General features: G+C 42.0%; 1 protein-coding gene across 9 annotated transcripts in view; it reads right to left on the bottom strand.

Moving 5' to 3' along the window:
* The window catches only part of TMEM241 (transmembrane protein 241), a 194,884-nt gene that overhangs the window by 54,675 nt on the left and 124,741 nt on the right, over window positions 1-15,468 (bottom strand). For 3 of the 9 annotated variants that reach the window (XM_056521707.1, XM_056521709.1, XM_056521706.1), the window contains one exon: window positions 6,360-8,086. The exons of 4 other annotated variants lie outside the window; for them this stretch is intronic. In XM_056521707.1, coding sequence (XP_056377682.1) covers window positions 7,931-8,086 — 156 coding nt within the window. In that variant the 3' untranslated portion in view covers window positions 6,360-7,930. Of the gene's footprint in view, window positions 1-6,359; window positions 8,087-14,002; window positions 14,041-15,468 lie in introns of those variants that run through there. 2 more of the 9 variants (XM_056521713.1, XM_056521711.1) reach the window with 2 other exon arrangements.

Consider the following 15,468-nt stretch of genomic DNA (forward strand, 5'->3'; position numbering starts at 1 on the left):
GTTATAGCAGCATGTGTTTACTACAACTGAAGCCAACGATGATGGTACTTAAGGACAATACCAACATAATGCATCTAGTGCAGGAGCGACACCAACATAAGCCCGTAGATATATACAGCTTATCCCCTCAACATTGTCTTCTGTATAATACAAGCAGCATTATATTTACAAAAGTACAAAGCTTTCGTTTAGCAGTTTAGTCTTTCAGACTGTTGTCATCTACTAGCAGGACTGGTGCAAGGATTTTTGCCACCCTAGGCGAAAGCTAATATTGCCGCCCCTTTACCCCACCTATTGGCTTCCCCCCTTGACACTCCCCACCTTACTACTGGGGTTAGAATGGCGCCCCTCCCCCCATCAAGAGGGCACTTTAGGCGGCTGCCTATTTTGTCTATAGGCAGAACCGGCCCTGTCTACTAGTTGATGGAGGCCACTGTTGTGCCCATTTTTGAGGACACAATTGTGAGCTTTTATGTCCCAGCCCCGGCTGTTGGCTGTTCAAATGTTGTGTAGTCATATACAAACTTCCAACATCCAATCTCATAAACAAGAGAGTAGGAGTAGTAGTGATGGTGAAGACTTATGGCTAGAAAGGTATACATCTATGGGTATGTCTGAAAGTGGGGGGAATACTATGTGACTTAGTATGATTGCTTATGCCTTTGCTTGTAACTTTCAGTAGCGACACTAACACCGGTAATCTATGGTGCCATTCTCCTTGTTACGTGTAGTGTGGTACACTGACTAGCCACTTGTTGGTCATGGCACTTGATGGGTACTATACAGCCCAGCTGATCTAGTCATATAGATGTGTTAAGATTACCTAAGGTTACTAATACAGAACGGACACCCCCTTCTGAATGGTAAGGGTTTGAGTGAATGTTTGATAGTATTTTGTACCTTTTAACTTCTCGGGCTTGTCTGCATCCTACTGGAAACTGGTATTTCACCATTACACCATATGTACAGCATACATTCTGCAAATAAGTGTGAGCAAATCATGCATGCATATTGCTTTATGATTCCACTATTTGTGACTTGGTAACTATGAAAAACAAAACACTAACCCTTTTGATGCTAGACATTTTTGCACCTCTTGTAGCTAGGACAAGTAATGTACAAACAAAACCTTAATTATTACATAAAAGATTAATACTAAGCTATTCTACTGCCACGTTGTCATAGCTTCTGCTCTGTTAAAAGCATTAAGAAAGCTGCAAGGATTCTTGAGTCCATCAAGTTCCACCTATATACCTACTGTGCTGATCCGAAGAAGGCAAAAGAAAATTAGGAGGCAGATGCCAATTGGCAAAAATGAGGGCGAAAAAACTTTCACAATTTCAAATATGGAAATCAGAATAAATCCTTTAATGTATTATTACAGAATTCTAGTATCCATAACGTGTATTATATTTTTCAAGAAAAGCATCCAGGCCCTCCTTAACCCCTTAAGGACAGGCCATTTTTCATTTTGTAACATTTTGGGGGCTTCCGATTTTACACAGTGCACTTTTCAGTAAAAATGACACCATATCTTTATTCTGTAGGTCCATACGGTTACAAGGATACCTAATTTAGATAGGTTTTATTTTACTAAAAGAAATTATAACTTCATGCACCAAAACTAGTATGTGTAAAATTGTAATCTTCTGACCTCTATAACTTTATTTTTCCGCATACAGGGCACTATGATGGCTCATGTTTTGCGCAGTGTTCTGAAGTTTTCATCATTACAGTTTTTGTTTTGTTGGGACTTTTTTGATCGCTTTTTTTCATTTTATTTAACCCCTTAAGAACTCAGGGTTTTTCCGTTTTTGCACTTTCGTTTTTTCCTCCTTACCTTTTAAAAATCATAACCCTTTCAATTTTCCACCTAAAAATCCATATTATGGCTTATTTTTTGCGTTGCCAATTCTACTTTGCAGTGAAATGAGTCATTTTATCCAAAAATGCACGGCGAAACGGAAAAAAAAATCATTGTGCGACAAAATCGAAAAAAAAAACGCCATTTTGTAACTTTTGGGGGCTTCCGTTTCTACGCAGTGCATATTTCGGTAAAAGTGACACCTTATTATTCTGTAGGTCCATACGGTTAAAATGATACCCTACTTATATAGGTTTAATTTTGTCGCACTTCTGGAAAAAATCATAACTACATGCAGGAAAATGTATACGTTTAAAAATTTCATCTTCTGACCCCTATAACTTTTTTTATTTTTCCACATACAGGGCGGTATGAGGACTCATTTTTTGCGCCGTGATCTGAAATTTTTATCGGTATGATTTTTGTTTTGATCGGACTTTTTTATCACTTTTTATTCATTTTTTAATGGTATAGAAAGTGACCAAAACACTTTTTTGGACTTTGCAATTTTTTTGCGCGTACGCCATTGACCGTGCAGTTTAATTAATGATATATTTTGTAGTTCGGACATTTACGCACGTGGCGATACCACATATGTTTATTTTATTTTTACAGTTTTATTTTTTTTTATGGGAAAAGGGGGGTGATTCAAACTTTTATTAGGGAAGGGGTTAAATGACCTTTATTAACACTTTTTTTTTTACATTTTTTTTGCAGTGTTATAGGTCCCATAGGGACCTATAACACTGCACACACTGATCTCTCATCCTGATCACAGGCGTGTATTAACACGCCTGTGATCAGTGTTATTGGCGCCTGACTGCTCCTGCCTGGATCTCGGGCACGGAGCAGTCATTCGTCGATCGGACACCGAGGAGGCAGGTAAGGGCCCTCCCGGTGTCCGGTCAGCTGTTCGGGACGCCACGATTTCACCGCGGCGGTCCCGAACAGCCCGACTGAGCAGCCGGGTCACTTTCACTTTAGAAGCGGCGGTCTAAAGGGTTAATACCGCACATCGCCGCGATCGGCGATGTGTGGTATTAGCCGCGGGTCCCGGCAGTTGATGAGCGCCGGGACCGACGCGATATGATGCGGGATCGCGGCGTGATCCCGCTTCATATCGCGGGAGCCGGCGCAGGACGTAAATATACGTCCTGCGTCGTCAAGGGGTTAATGGTATACAAAGTGACTAAAAAAACGCAATTTTGGACTTTTGATTTATTTTTATTTTTTTTTTAGGAGTATGCCATTGACCGTGCTGTTTAATTAACATTATATTTTTATAGTTCAGACATTTACGCACGCAGCGATACCACATACATTCATATTTTAAAAAAAAATTATGGGAGAAGGGGGGTGATTCAAACTTTTATTAGGGAAGGGGTTAAATCACATTTATTAACTTTTTGTTTTGTACACATTTATAGCACCCATAGGGGACTATAACATGCAATCTTCTGATTGCATATACTATGCCATAGCATAGCATTGATCAGTGTTATCTTTGCTCCATTGTTCCAGCCTGGATCTCAGGCAAGACACAATCGAACAACAATCGGACGCCGAGGTGGAAGGTAGGGACCCTCCTGGTGTTTCCGTGAATCCCCCCTGTAGCCCTATTATTTCTGGAATTTCATCTATTACCGCTAATTTGTCGCACTATGTAGATTTATTTTTACAGTCATGTGTGTTAAAGTTGCCCTCTTATCTAAAGGATTCGAGAACTCAGCAATATTACCTTACCATCATCTTTTTCTTTTTTAACATTGGATGTTTGCTCTCTCTACTCTTATTATTAATACTGATTTGGGTTTAACAGTTATTCAATATTATTTTTCTCAAGATTCTACTCTTAATTCTGACCAAGATACTCTCTTGTACACTCCTAGTGTGTTACCCCAATAATGAAAAAGAAGGCTAAACGTATTATGCTAACCTGGAGCGCAATACAAATGTGCATATCACCCAGACTCAGTGGGTACGAAGTAGCCGAGAAGTTCATGACGAATCGAATTTACTGTAAGTTCGCTCATCTCTAGTCAAAACTTTAAACTTGAACACTTGGGGTCTTCAATTTACATTACACTTCTCTACAGACAATATACACTTTTAAGATTTAGAAATACTGAATAAATCTGGTGTAATGTCTACTAAAACACATTTCAAGTTGGTAGACGTGAATAGATTTCTTGACTATGGCAGTGCCCATTATCCCAACTGGCTTAGGGGTGTCCGCTACGGTCAGTATTTATGTACAACTGACTGACTTTTCTGCTCAAGCGTCCCTCCTTAGGGTATGTTTTTCTGCTAAAGGATATCCCAATGGCCTATTGACTAAAGCCTACCATAAAGTGAAAAATAAGAAACAAATGGAATAAAAAATAGTGGGAATAAAGGTAGAAAGAAAAATGAAAGTGTAAATAAGTTTAAATATAGCTTCATAAACTACAACTGTGAAGCAAAAGAAATCAAAACAATCCTCAAACGTAAACGGCACATTATTTGTAGTGATCCAGTATTAAAGAAAATTGTACAGAGTACCCCGAGAGTAACATCTAGACGATCTAAAAATGTACAGAACCTCTTAGCCCCCAACAGGTTAAAAACGATTTGAGTAGAGTAGATAGAGATTCACCTTTAGTGTCTATGGGAAAGGGCTGCTCCCCCTGTATTAAAAAACGTTGTTTGTGCTGAAATATGATTGGTAATTATGTAGATACATTTACATCATAACAAATTAATAAAACATTCTCTGTTTCTCATTTAGTTAACTGTGACACCCAATTTGCAGTTTATTTGTTGTCCTGTAGTTGCCATCTACAATATGTTGGACACACAGATCAGACAGTGCGTTCACGAGGGTGCAAGCACCGATCTAACATTATTACAGTGTCTCGACACATTTCTCTCTAATTCATAAAAATGACATTACATCTTTGCAATTAATTACAGTGATCCCCCCCGACCTACGATGGCCCAGACATATGATTTCAACATACGATGGTCTCTCAGAGGCCATCACATGTTGAAGGCAGCATCTACATACGATGCTTTTGTATGTCGCGGCCATCGCATAAACGGCTATCCGGCAGCGCAGACTGCTTCAGCTGCCACCGGATAGCCGTTTACGGTGCCCTGTGTGGTACGCTGACGATCCTGTCCTCCGGGCTCCGACGCGTCCTCTTCGGCGCTCTCCATCGTCGTCATCACGTCGCTGCGCACGCCATCCCGTCATCCAATAGGAGCGGCGTGCGTAGCAACGTGATGGCGGCGACGGAGAGCGAGGATGCCGGGGAAGCAGAGGCCTTGCCGGAGTATCGGGGACACCCTGGAGATGCGGCGACAGCGATGGAAGGCGACATCCAGGGCAGCGGTGACGGTCCGGAGCGGCGGGGACACGCGAGTATAACCTCCAATACCAGTGGTCTTCAACCTGCGAACCTCCAGATGTTGCAAAACTACAACTCCCAGCATGCCCGGACAGCCAACGGCTGTCCAGGCATGCTGGGTGTTGTAGTTTTGCAACATCTGGAGGTCTGCAGGTTGTAGACCATTGTCCTATACTTTACATTGCACGGATCCCTCAACATACGATGGTTTCAACAAACGATGATCCATTTGGAACGGATTACCATCGTATGTTGAGGGACCACTGTATACTGTAAATTATACCAGAGGATATTCCAAATCGATAAACTGTTTATAAACTGTGAGTCGTTTTGGATACCATAACGCTGGTGATGCATAAGTGTGATTGTACGGCTTGGTAGCTGTTCACATTGTGTTTCACAACACGTGATTATTCGTTGGTATTTATAATGTGCAGCCTCTTTTATATATATGTTTTAAGTCTACATCACGTATTTTATGCTTGTTCATTTTATAATGAGTTTGTGCAAAGTATACAGATTTGTTCATTGTTTGTTTGCAATGTTTTTTTATTAGCTATTTATTTCCCTGCGTTGTACTCTGACAGCAAAGGGGTTAATGTCTACCTTTATAACTCAGCACCTTACCCCTGCCTGTTATGTCTGAAGAAGCTGTGCAAGCGCAGTGAAACGCATTGCATCTTGGGATTAAAGTTTTTATCTTCCTACCTGGCTGCACCTCGAGTCGTTCCTGTGCCACGTTGACCCAGCGTTTCCATTGAAGCTACCTCTCGTACAGTGGTGTCAGCAGAGAGCACAGTTATCAGACTGGAAAGAACTACACAACTTCCTCTGTAGTATACAACAGCTTAAGTACTGGAAGATCAGTAAATAGAAGTAATTTACAAATCTGTATAACTTTCTGGTACCAGTTGATTTGAAAACAAATTTTTCCACTGAAGAAGCCCTTTAAGCCCCCTGGGTAGCAGCACCTAATATATACAGCTATGGACAATTGCGTCCATAGCCTTTAAAACTGATTCTATAAAAGAAATGTAACCTTGATTCATGTATGCATGTGAAGTTATAAAGTACATTTGATGACAGCATTTACATGGATACACAAAAATATGAAATATATTTTAATCAGTACAAAGTCATGTGTGTCTAGTAAAATATGCTGAAGATTTCAGCACAAAGTACAGAATATTGCACAGATACATAAACAGAAAATATTTGGGCACAATGAACAGCAAGCACAGTTACTGGCCATTTTTTATGTTTATACTGAATATAGAAGAACAACTTAACAGCGCCAACTTCCATTTCCCCATTTGGCATAATCATAACACGGATTAAACAAAAACAATATTATTAAAAAATTAAGTGGTGTCCACTCATATGAAGCATATATTGTTTCCTTAAAAGGGGCTGTCCAGCAGAAGAAACAACCTGTGTATGGTGTCATAAAATATAATAAAGCAGCTTACCAATATAATCTTATTAGTCATAGTACAGACATCTTCCATATCATTTCTGCAGTCTCCCTTGTAAGCGGTGACATCAAGTCATAGGCTCTAAATGCAGAGCACCCGTCCTTCCTGTTAGCACAGGACGAGACCAGTGATGTGAAGAGGGGAGGTGGCATGACACTGCTATTATATTTAGGACTCATTATATAAGGCAGCAGTGAGCCTGTTCTGACAAACAACTGTGACAGTAAACTGCCAGTACCTGCTTCTCCCCTTTACATCACTGGTCTGGTCCTGTGTTGACAGGAGGGGAGAGGAGGGATAGGAGCATTGAATTCAGAGCCTGTGATGTGGCGTCACAGCTTAAAAGCGAGACAGCATAGAAAATATGAAAGATTTCTGCACTATGGCTAATATTATATAGGTAAGTTGCTTATTTTGACACTTTACACAGGTGGTTTCTTTTCCCATACAACTGCTTTAACTAATGTGCAATGACTAGGTCATGCAATTTATGAGAAAATGATTACCATAAATGCCAAGGACTTTCCTATAAGCATTAGTGGAAACATTTTATTGCTGGCCAATATGTTTTAAGCCCCGTTCACATACAATTTGTCAACACGATGTATATGTCCACATCCTGTCCATGCTGAGGTACACGTGAACATACAGGCATGGGCCCGTTGACTTTAATGGCTCAAATGTAGTTAGCTAGTGACTACGTGCAGGTAATTTCCAAACATATACATGTTTGTGCTAAGACTCAGATCCCACTTTAGGGTCCATATCAAAACATGTACCTGACTAGTTGACTACATTCAGACCATTGAAGTCAATAGGGATCATGCTTGTATGTTCATGTATACGTCAGCATCCCATTCTGACAGGATACAGACGTATACAAGCAACGTGATCGCATATTGTCAAGTGAATGCACCCAACATAAGTAGATGGAATCTACAGGGAAGGAAGATTGTAAAAACAATGTTTACAAACTTCTCATATGCTGAAAAATGGATATGGTGTAAAAAAATATATGATATTTTTGCATACAACCTCCTATATCTGCATAAACTAAACATACATACATAAACTACTGAGGAGAGTCTGGAGTAAATTACAGAAGGAATCCATGAGCGGACTGGACATACTAGCATAACCCAGCCACTAGCACCGCCCAATAGAATATTGTATTCACTGTTAGATCCAAACCATACTGATATTTATTTGATGTTAGAAAATAGAGAAAACACTAATTCTGGCTTTCTTGATGGCATTGTGGAAAATCCAATTTCAACAAAAAACAATGGATGTCTTCTTATGAACCCATCTTCTCTGTATACACAAGAAGAATCTCTCCAAACGCACATGTCAGGAAACTGCCAAAGAAAAACACAAAACATTTTTTTAAATCCCCATCACAGAGTTTACCACCAGAGTTTATAATGTGAAAATGTAAGTTATATTTAACATCTTTAACTTCTGTTCCTTAAGAAATGGGGATTTGTCACTATAATTGGTAGAGGTTGTCCAAGTTTGTCCCATTCCTTAAGTCTGAGGCTACATGGCAATTTTAGCCATGCCGCAGTGTGTGGATCATGCTGTGTTGCGCCCAGTAAAAGGGGTCACAGTGAAAAAGCAAAACTGTCAGCAACTTATGCAACATTGGGGTCACAGTCATGGTCACTTTCGAGTTGCAGAGCGACCTCATTTACTTTCCTTAGGTGAGGTACACAGTGTGACACAGCAATGTTTAGACATGCAACCCACGTTGCAGCCAAAATCAATGTGAAGCTCCAGCCTTAAATATCAACATGTGTGTCCTGTCTGTTGGGTCTTACGTATTACATACTAACTGGGGTACTCCACTGGAAAACTTTTTTTTTTTTTTTAAATATCTGGTGCCAGAAAGTTAAACAGATTTGTAAATTAATTCTATTAAAAAAATCTTAATCCTTCCAGTGCTTATCAGCTGCTGTATGATCCACAGGAAGTTCTTTTGTTTTTGAATTTCCTTTCTGCCTGACCACAGTGCTCTCTGCTGACCCCCTGTCCATTTCAGGAACTATCCAGAGCAGGATAGGTTTTCTATGGAGATTTGCACCTACTCTGGACAGTTAATAATATGGACAGCGATGTCAGCAGAGAGCACTGTGGTCAGGCAGAAAGGAAATTCAAAAAGAAAAGAACTTCCTGTGGAACATACAGCAGCTGATAAGTACTGGAAGGATTATGATTTTTTTAATAGAAGTCATTTACAAATCTGTTTAACTTTCTGGCACTAGTTGATTTAAAGGGGTACTCTGGTGCTTAGACATCTTATCCCATATCCAAAGGATAGGGGATAAGATGCCTGATCGCGGGAGTCCTGCCGCTGGGGACCCCCGGGATCTTGCACGCGGCACCTCGTTTGTAATCAGTCCCCGGAGCGTGATCGCTCTGGGTCTGATTACCGGCGACCACACGGCCGGCGGTGTGTGACGTCACGCTCCGCCCCTCAATGCAAGCCTATGGGAGGGAGTGTGACGTCACACAGGGGCGGAGGTGTGACGTCACACGCCGCCGGCCGTGTGGTCGCCGGTAATCAGACCCGGAGCGAACATGATCCGGGGACTGATTACAAACGGGGTGCCGCATGCAAGATCACGGGGGTCCCCAGCGGCAGGACTCCCGCGATCAGGCATCTTATCCCCTATCCTTTGGATAGGGGATAAGATGTCTAAGCACTGGAGAACCCCTTTAAAAAGAAATGTTTTCCAGTGGAGTACCCCTTTAAATTATTTTTTTTCTAAATAAAACCAGATACTGACACTTTTTTCTATTCTACTTTTATTTTCTGATGATGAATTTTAATTCAATTTTCTGAACATGATTTTATGGGTGGCTTTTGCTTGAGCTGCTAACAGCTTTCAGAGATATGCTTTACAACAGCCACGTCGCCCATAGGAACCTGCATTCTGGTGAGGACAATAGAGAAAGAATGAAGGAGGGTACATATGTAAATACTTATGTAATATCTCTCTAGACCAGGGGTCTCAAACTCAAATTATCTGGGGGCCACTGGAGGTAGCAGCTGGATGAGGCTGGGCCGCATGCTTCCCTTACATATAATGCCCCCATCATGTGCCCCTCACATATAATGCCCCCATCATGCGCCCCTCACATATAATGCCCCCATCATGCGCCCCTCACATATAATGCCCCCATCATGCACCCCTCACATATAATGCCCCCATCATGCGCCCCTCACATATAATGCTCCCATCATGCGCCCTCATCATCCACTAGCAACACCCCCCACCAGTAGTAGCAACCCAATCATGCACCAGCAACCCCCCCCCATTCCCCCTACCCCCGTGTGGTAATAGCATGAGCTGATGGATGATGGGGGTGCAACTTCTGGGGGTTCCCCACATTAGGTAGGCAGCATGTTCCACCAAATAGGTAGTAGCAGGCTCCCCACATTAGGTAGTAGTAGCAGGCTCCCCACATTAGGTAGTAGTAGCAGGCTCCCCACATTAGGTAGTAGTAGCAGGCTCCCCACATTAGGTAGTAGTAGCAGGCTCCCCACATTAGGTAGTAGTAGCAGGCTCCCCACATTAGGTAGTAGTAGCAGGTTCCCCACATTAGGTAGTAGTAGCAGGTTCCCCACATTAGGTAATAGTAGCAGGTTCCCCACATTAGGAAGTAGCAGGTTCCCCACATGTGACTCTCACCCACAAACACACAGAGACACCCACACATGCACACACACACAGACAGACGCACTCTCTCTCTCTCTCTCACACACACACACACACACACACGCTCACACAGAGACACCCACACATGCTCAAACACACAGACAGACAGACACCCACCCACACACACATGCTCACAGACACACATGCACACACACACACACACTCACACACACACACACACACACAGACAACCTTACCTGTCCTGCGCTTCTCCTCTCCAGCTTCGGCCTGACGAGTGACGTCACTGACGTCCTACTGTGCGGGTCTGTGGAGGAACGTCACATGTGCAACGTCCCTCATCAGCCAACCGGAGACTGGGAGGGCGGGGTAAGTGAAGTGTTCCGGGCATTTAGCGCTGCTTGCCCGAAGCAGCGCTAAATGCCTGAAAAAGTTAAATGCCCGGCACTCGGAACAGCATATCCTGGGTGTCGGGCAATACAAGTGACACATGCCTGGTGCGGGCCACAAACTTTCGTTCCGCGGGCCGGGAGTTTGAGACCCCTGCTCTAGACTGAACTTATATTGACCCTTCCTGGTCTACAGGGTTCTACATGAGGACAGCTCCTTCACCGACGCAGACTATGAAATTACCGAACAATGGCTGTCACCAGCTGCCCCGAAACCTGTACAGGAAAATACACATGAAATACACATGAAGACCCATTTTTGATCTCAAAGGGGTTATACAGGAATAGAAAAACAGAGGTAATTTCTTTCAAAAAACTCTCCCTGTCTGTCTCCAGGATAGGTGTGGTTCTGCAGCTCAGGTCAAGTGAAATGAATGGAGCCAGGCTGTAATACCACACACAACCTGGGGACAGCTGTTTTTTTTTTTTTTAAATAAATTAGCTGTGTTATTCTATTCCTGAATAACCCCTTTAAAGACAGTGGGGGCTAGGTGACTGTTACGTTGGGGTGGGCATCCATAATACACTGTAGTAAAACATAAAATATTGTATGGAATTTGTATGTCTTCCATATGTCTGGATGTTGGTAAACTAAAACATGAAAAAACCTACACAAAGGATAACTAATGTCTGGCTTGTGACAGTGTTTGGGCACTAACAACATAGGATTATAAAACTGTGAACACCTTAAAGAATAACCGTAATGCAGGTTTAAATGACTGAAAATTACCCATCCACAATAAATCTGATAAACATTATTCTTATACTTCTACCTTTAATATATATATAGGTGCCAGCTTGAACTTGGCCAGTTTCTAAGTCTTGCATAACAAAATCCATGTAAAACCAAATTGAAGGCAATCTTGGAATTAAATCTTACATCTTACTCCACGTAATAAACAATAAAGCTCCTTATTATGAAATAATTGTAGATATAATTTGGAGAGACTTGTGTCTGGGCATTCAGCCCTTCACAGCATGTAAGCCTGTTGTAAGTTTTCATTTTTCACGCCTCACTGCCATCTATATAGAAATAACCAGGGCAAGGGTTCTTGTGAAGTGTTTGGCTCTATACTGAAGACTAATACAAAACTGTAATCCAACAATCCCTGATTGATGGGGACAATCTGTCGTCCTTAACAAATTACTCACATGGCCTTCAAGAGTAGTGCCACGTGTTTCTATAAATGTACATACAAAAAAAAATGGAGGTAGTGTTTTAAAACAACCTTTATTGGATCCATACCCAAAAAAACAACTGGACAAAAATATGTCCTATAAAAAACCAAAGCCAAAGCGAAGAAGTCCAATAAAGGACATAGATAGCTCCACCTATATAAACAATAAGTGCTTCAGGGGCCAACCTTGAGCACAAGCGGTCCACTTGGAACCACTAGTTCCAAAGGGTTGCAAATAGTATTGTTTCAGCTGCCAATGTGTTTCTATCACAATTTGGGGACACCCTCAGAAAGGTTATAGGGGTATTCCGCCCGTAGACATCTTATCCCCTATCCAAATGTTAGGGGATAAGATGTCTGATTGCGGGGGTCCCGCTGCTTGGAACCCCGCAATCTTGGCTGCAGCACCCCAGACATCTGGTGCACGTAGTGAATTTCCGGAGGCCGTGACTTCACGAGCAGGGCACGGCTGTGACGTCACGAGCCTCCAGCGCTGCACCTGACACTCTAAATGAATGCTGGGTGCAGCAGGGAGATTGCGGGGGTCACCAGCGGCGGGCCCCCCGGGATAAGATGTCCAGGGGCAGAGTACCCCTTTAACAACATAGAAAGTAGTAACACAAAAAGAGCCGGGTAAATGAGAATAGCGGTTGACACATAACCAATACCAGGATACCAACATATGCATAGGTAATAAGGCTATGCTAAAACTGAGTAATCCAGATACGGAAAAAAGTGTGCATATCTTTGCATTGTAGTTGCTATCTTTAAATTAAGTAATCCTGAAAAGGCAAATCATGCATCTATGTGCACCAATATTGCAGGTGCATAGTGGGTTTCAATAAAGCACAGCATACTATCTGGCTGTAGAAGTCAGTCACTCCATTCCCATTGGGTAAAAAGAGCCATAGGTAACATCATAAAATGCCCCCTCTCAGGACACCAGCCATTGCAAATCATAGGATTAGCTGTCCTTGGTAAGTGAAGTCACAAACAAGCGCTACGCCTTTGCGCAGGAGCCAGAGGTGTCTGGTAGCTCTCACTCACAACGAGATGGGACCTTTTATAATGGGACTTATGGCTCTTTTTTTCCTGTTCCCTATTTTTTGTAAATGTACATAGCAAAAATAAAAAAAAAGTGATGTGGCACTGTGCTAGCCAGAAAAATCTATGTGGCATTAAATACTTTTACAAAAAAAAACAGAACACCTTTATTGGCTAAAAATCCCATGTGCACCTTCATTACGCAGGTGTGTAGGCTGAAAACAACAAGACGTTACCAAGACATTGTGCATTTAGCAATATTTACTACAGCAGGTCTTTTGTGGGATCCAATGAGACAGGCTAGCCTGCTCATTCCATGTGTATCAATGAGCCTTTTATACAAGTGACCTTGTTGCTGGTTTACTAAGAACTATATTTATTTATATAGCACCAACATATTCTGCAGCACAATTCTGCAGGTACAAATATAGACAAAATCGTAGATTACAAAACTACACACTAATTATTTAAACAATATGAGGACCACTTGTGGTAGGTATTAACCACTGCAAGCCAGGAACAACCCACAGTTGTGGAGTCACTCTGACCCAGTCGTCCATCCATTACAATTTGGTCCTTGTCATAGTTTCTCAGATCCTCATGCTTGCTTATTTTCCTGCTTCCACTATATCAGCACCAAGAACTCACTGTTGACTTTCTGCCTAATACATTGTAAGACTTGACAGATGTCACTGTCACAAGACAATCTATTGACTTTACCAGTCAGGGTGTGTGCACAAAAGATTTGTTGCAGCAAACAGGCAAATTTAGATAAAGTGAATGTCTGCCCACGAACACCATTTTGTACATTTATCTGCTTCAAATTGAAGCCAATGAACTAAATAATATGTGCAGTGCAGACAAACAATTCAGTAAAAGATTTCCCACTTTGCAGTTCAAGAGCTCTACATACTATGTGTGACCTTTGTAACTTTTTTCCTTCCTTCATTGAGTTCTGTGCCTGGGAAAGAAGCCAAGTTACAAGTCATGTAGATTAGAATAGATCACAGCAGCAGGATTGTATTGCTTCATGAAACAAGTGAGAAGAAGCCTTCCTCAAACACAGCATAGTAATGGGGTCGGCAGAACATAAGATGTACATTTGTACAGTGATCCCCTACTTGCTTTAATCTACACCCACCATGCTGCATTTGGGAGACTTAAAAGGGTACTCCACTGGCCAGCATTCGGAACTTAATGTTCAAAACGCTGTTTTCACGATGTGGGGGTGGGCCATGCCCCTCGTGACATCATGGTCACGCCCCATCAATGCGCCCCCTCCCATAGACTTGCATAAAGGGGGGGAGGCGTGACCGACCCCGCAGCACCAAAACAGCATTCAGAACATTTATTCCGAACTCTGGCCAGTGGAGTACCCCTTTAACATTCCTATTGCCAGTAATAAATAAAACATACAGCCATGGCCGTAAGTGTTGGCACCCCTGAAATTTTTCAAGAAAATTAAGTATTTCTCACAAAAAAGGATTACAGGAACACATGTTTTGCTATACACATGTTTATTCCTTTTGTGTCTATTGGAACTAAATAAAAAAAAGGGAAGAAGAAAAGCTAATTGGACATAATGTCACCAAACTCCAAAAATGGGCTGGACAAAATTATTGTCACTCTTAACTTAATATTTACATGTACAGAGAGAATTTAGGACGGAACAACGTGCATATAGCAACACTGGGGTTAAACGTCGATCAGACTAGCAAGCACAGTGAGGCTAAATATCTTCATTGAACTAAGGTGGCGGTGCTAGGATATAAAATGAGGCCGGACGAAGCGCATATGTGTGAAATTACTAGTTCTAGCCTCTGAGCGCACAAGCCTCTCCTGAAGTCTCTGTCCCGCAGTTGCATCCATGTAGGATCATCGAGTTTCGTTCCCGGTAGTGAGTGAGGATATGCACTTTTTTCTTCGTACCTTGTTAACTTAATATTTGATTGCACACCATTTGGAAAAAATTACTGAAATCAGTTGCTTCCTATAACCATCCATAAGCTTCTTACACCTCTCAGCTGGAATGTTAGACCACTCTTCCTTTGCAAACTGCTCCAGGTCTCTCTTATTGGAAAGGCGCCTTTTCCCAACAGCAATTTTAAGATTTCTCCACAGGTGTTCAATGGGATTTAGATCTGGACTCATTGGTGGCCACTTCAGGACTCTCCAGTGCTTTGTTGCTATCCATTTCTGGGTGCTTTTTGTTGTATTTTTGGGGTCATTGCCCTGCTGGAAGACCCAAGATCTCTGACGCAAACCCAGCTTTCTGACACTGGGCTGTACAGTGCGACCCAAAATCCATTGGTAATCCTTAGATTTCATGATGCCTTGCACACATTCAAGGCACCCAGTGCCAGAGGTAGCAAAACAACCCCAAAACTTC

Source organism: Hyla sarda, chromosome 5 (assembly GCF_029499605.1).
Source record: "Hyla sarda isolate aHylSar1 chromosome 5, aHylSar1.hap1, whole genome shotgun sequence".
Classification (NCBI taxonomy): Eukaryota; Metazoa; Chordata; class Amphibia; order Anura; family Hylidae; genus Hyla; species Hyla sarda.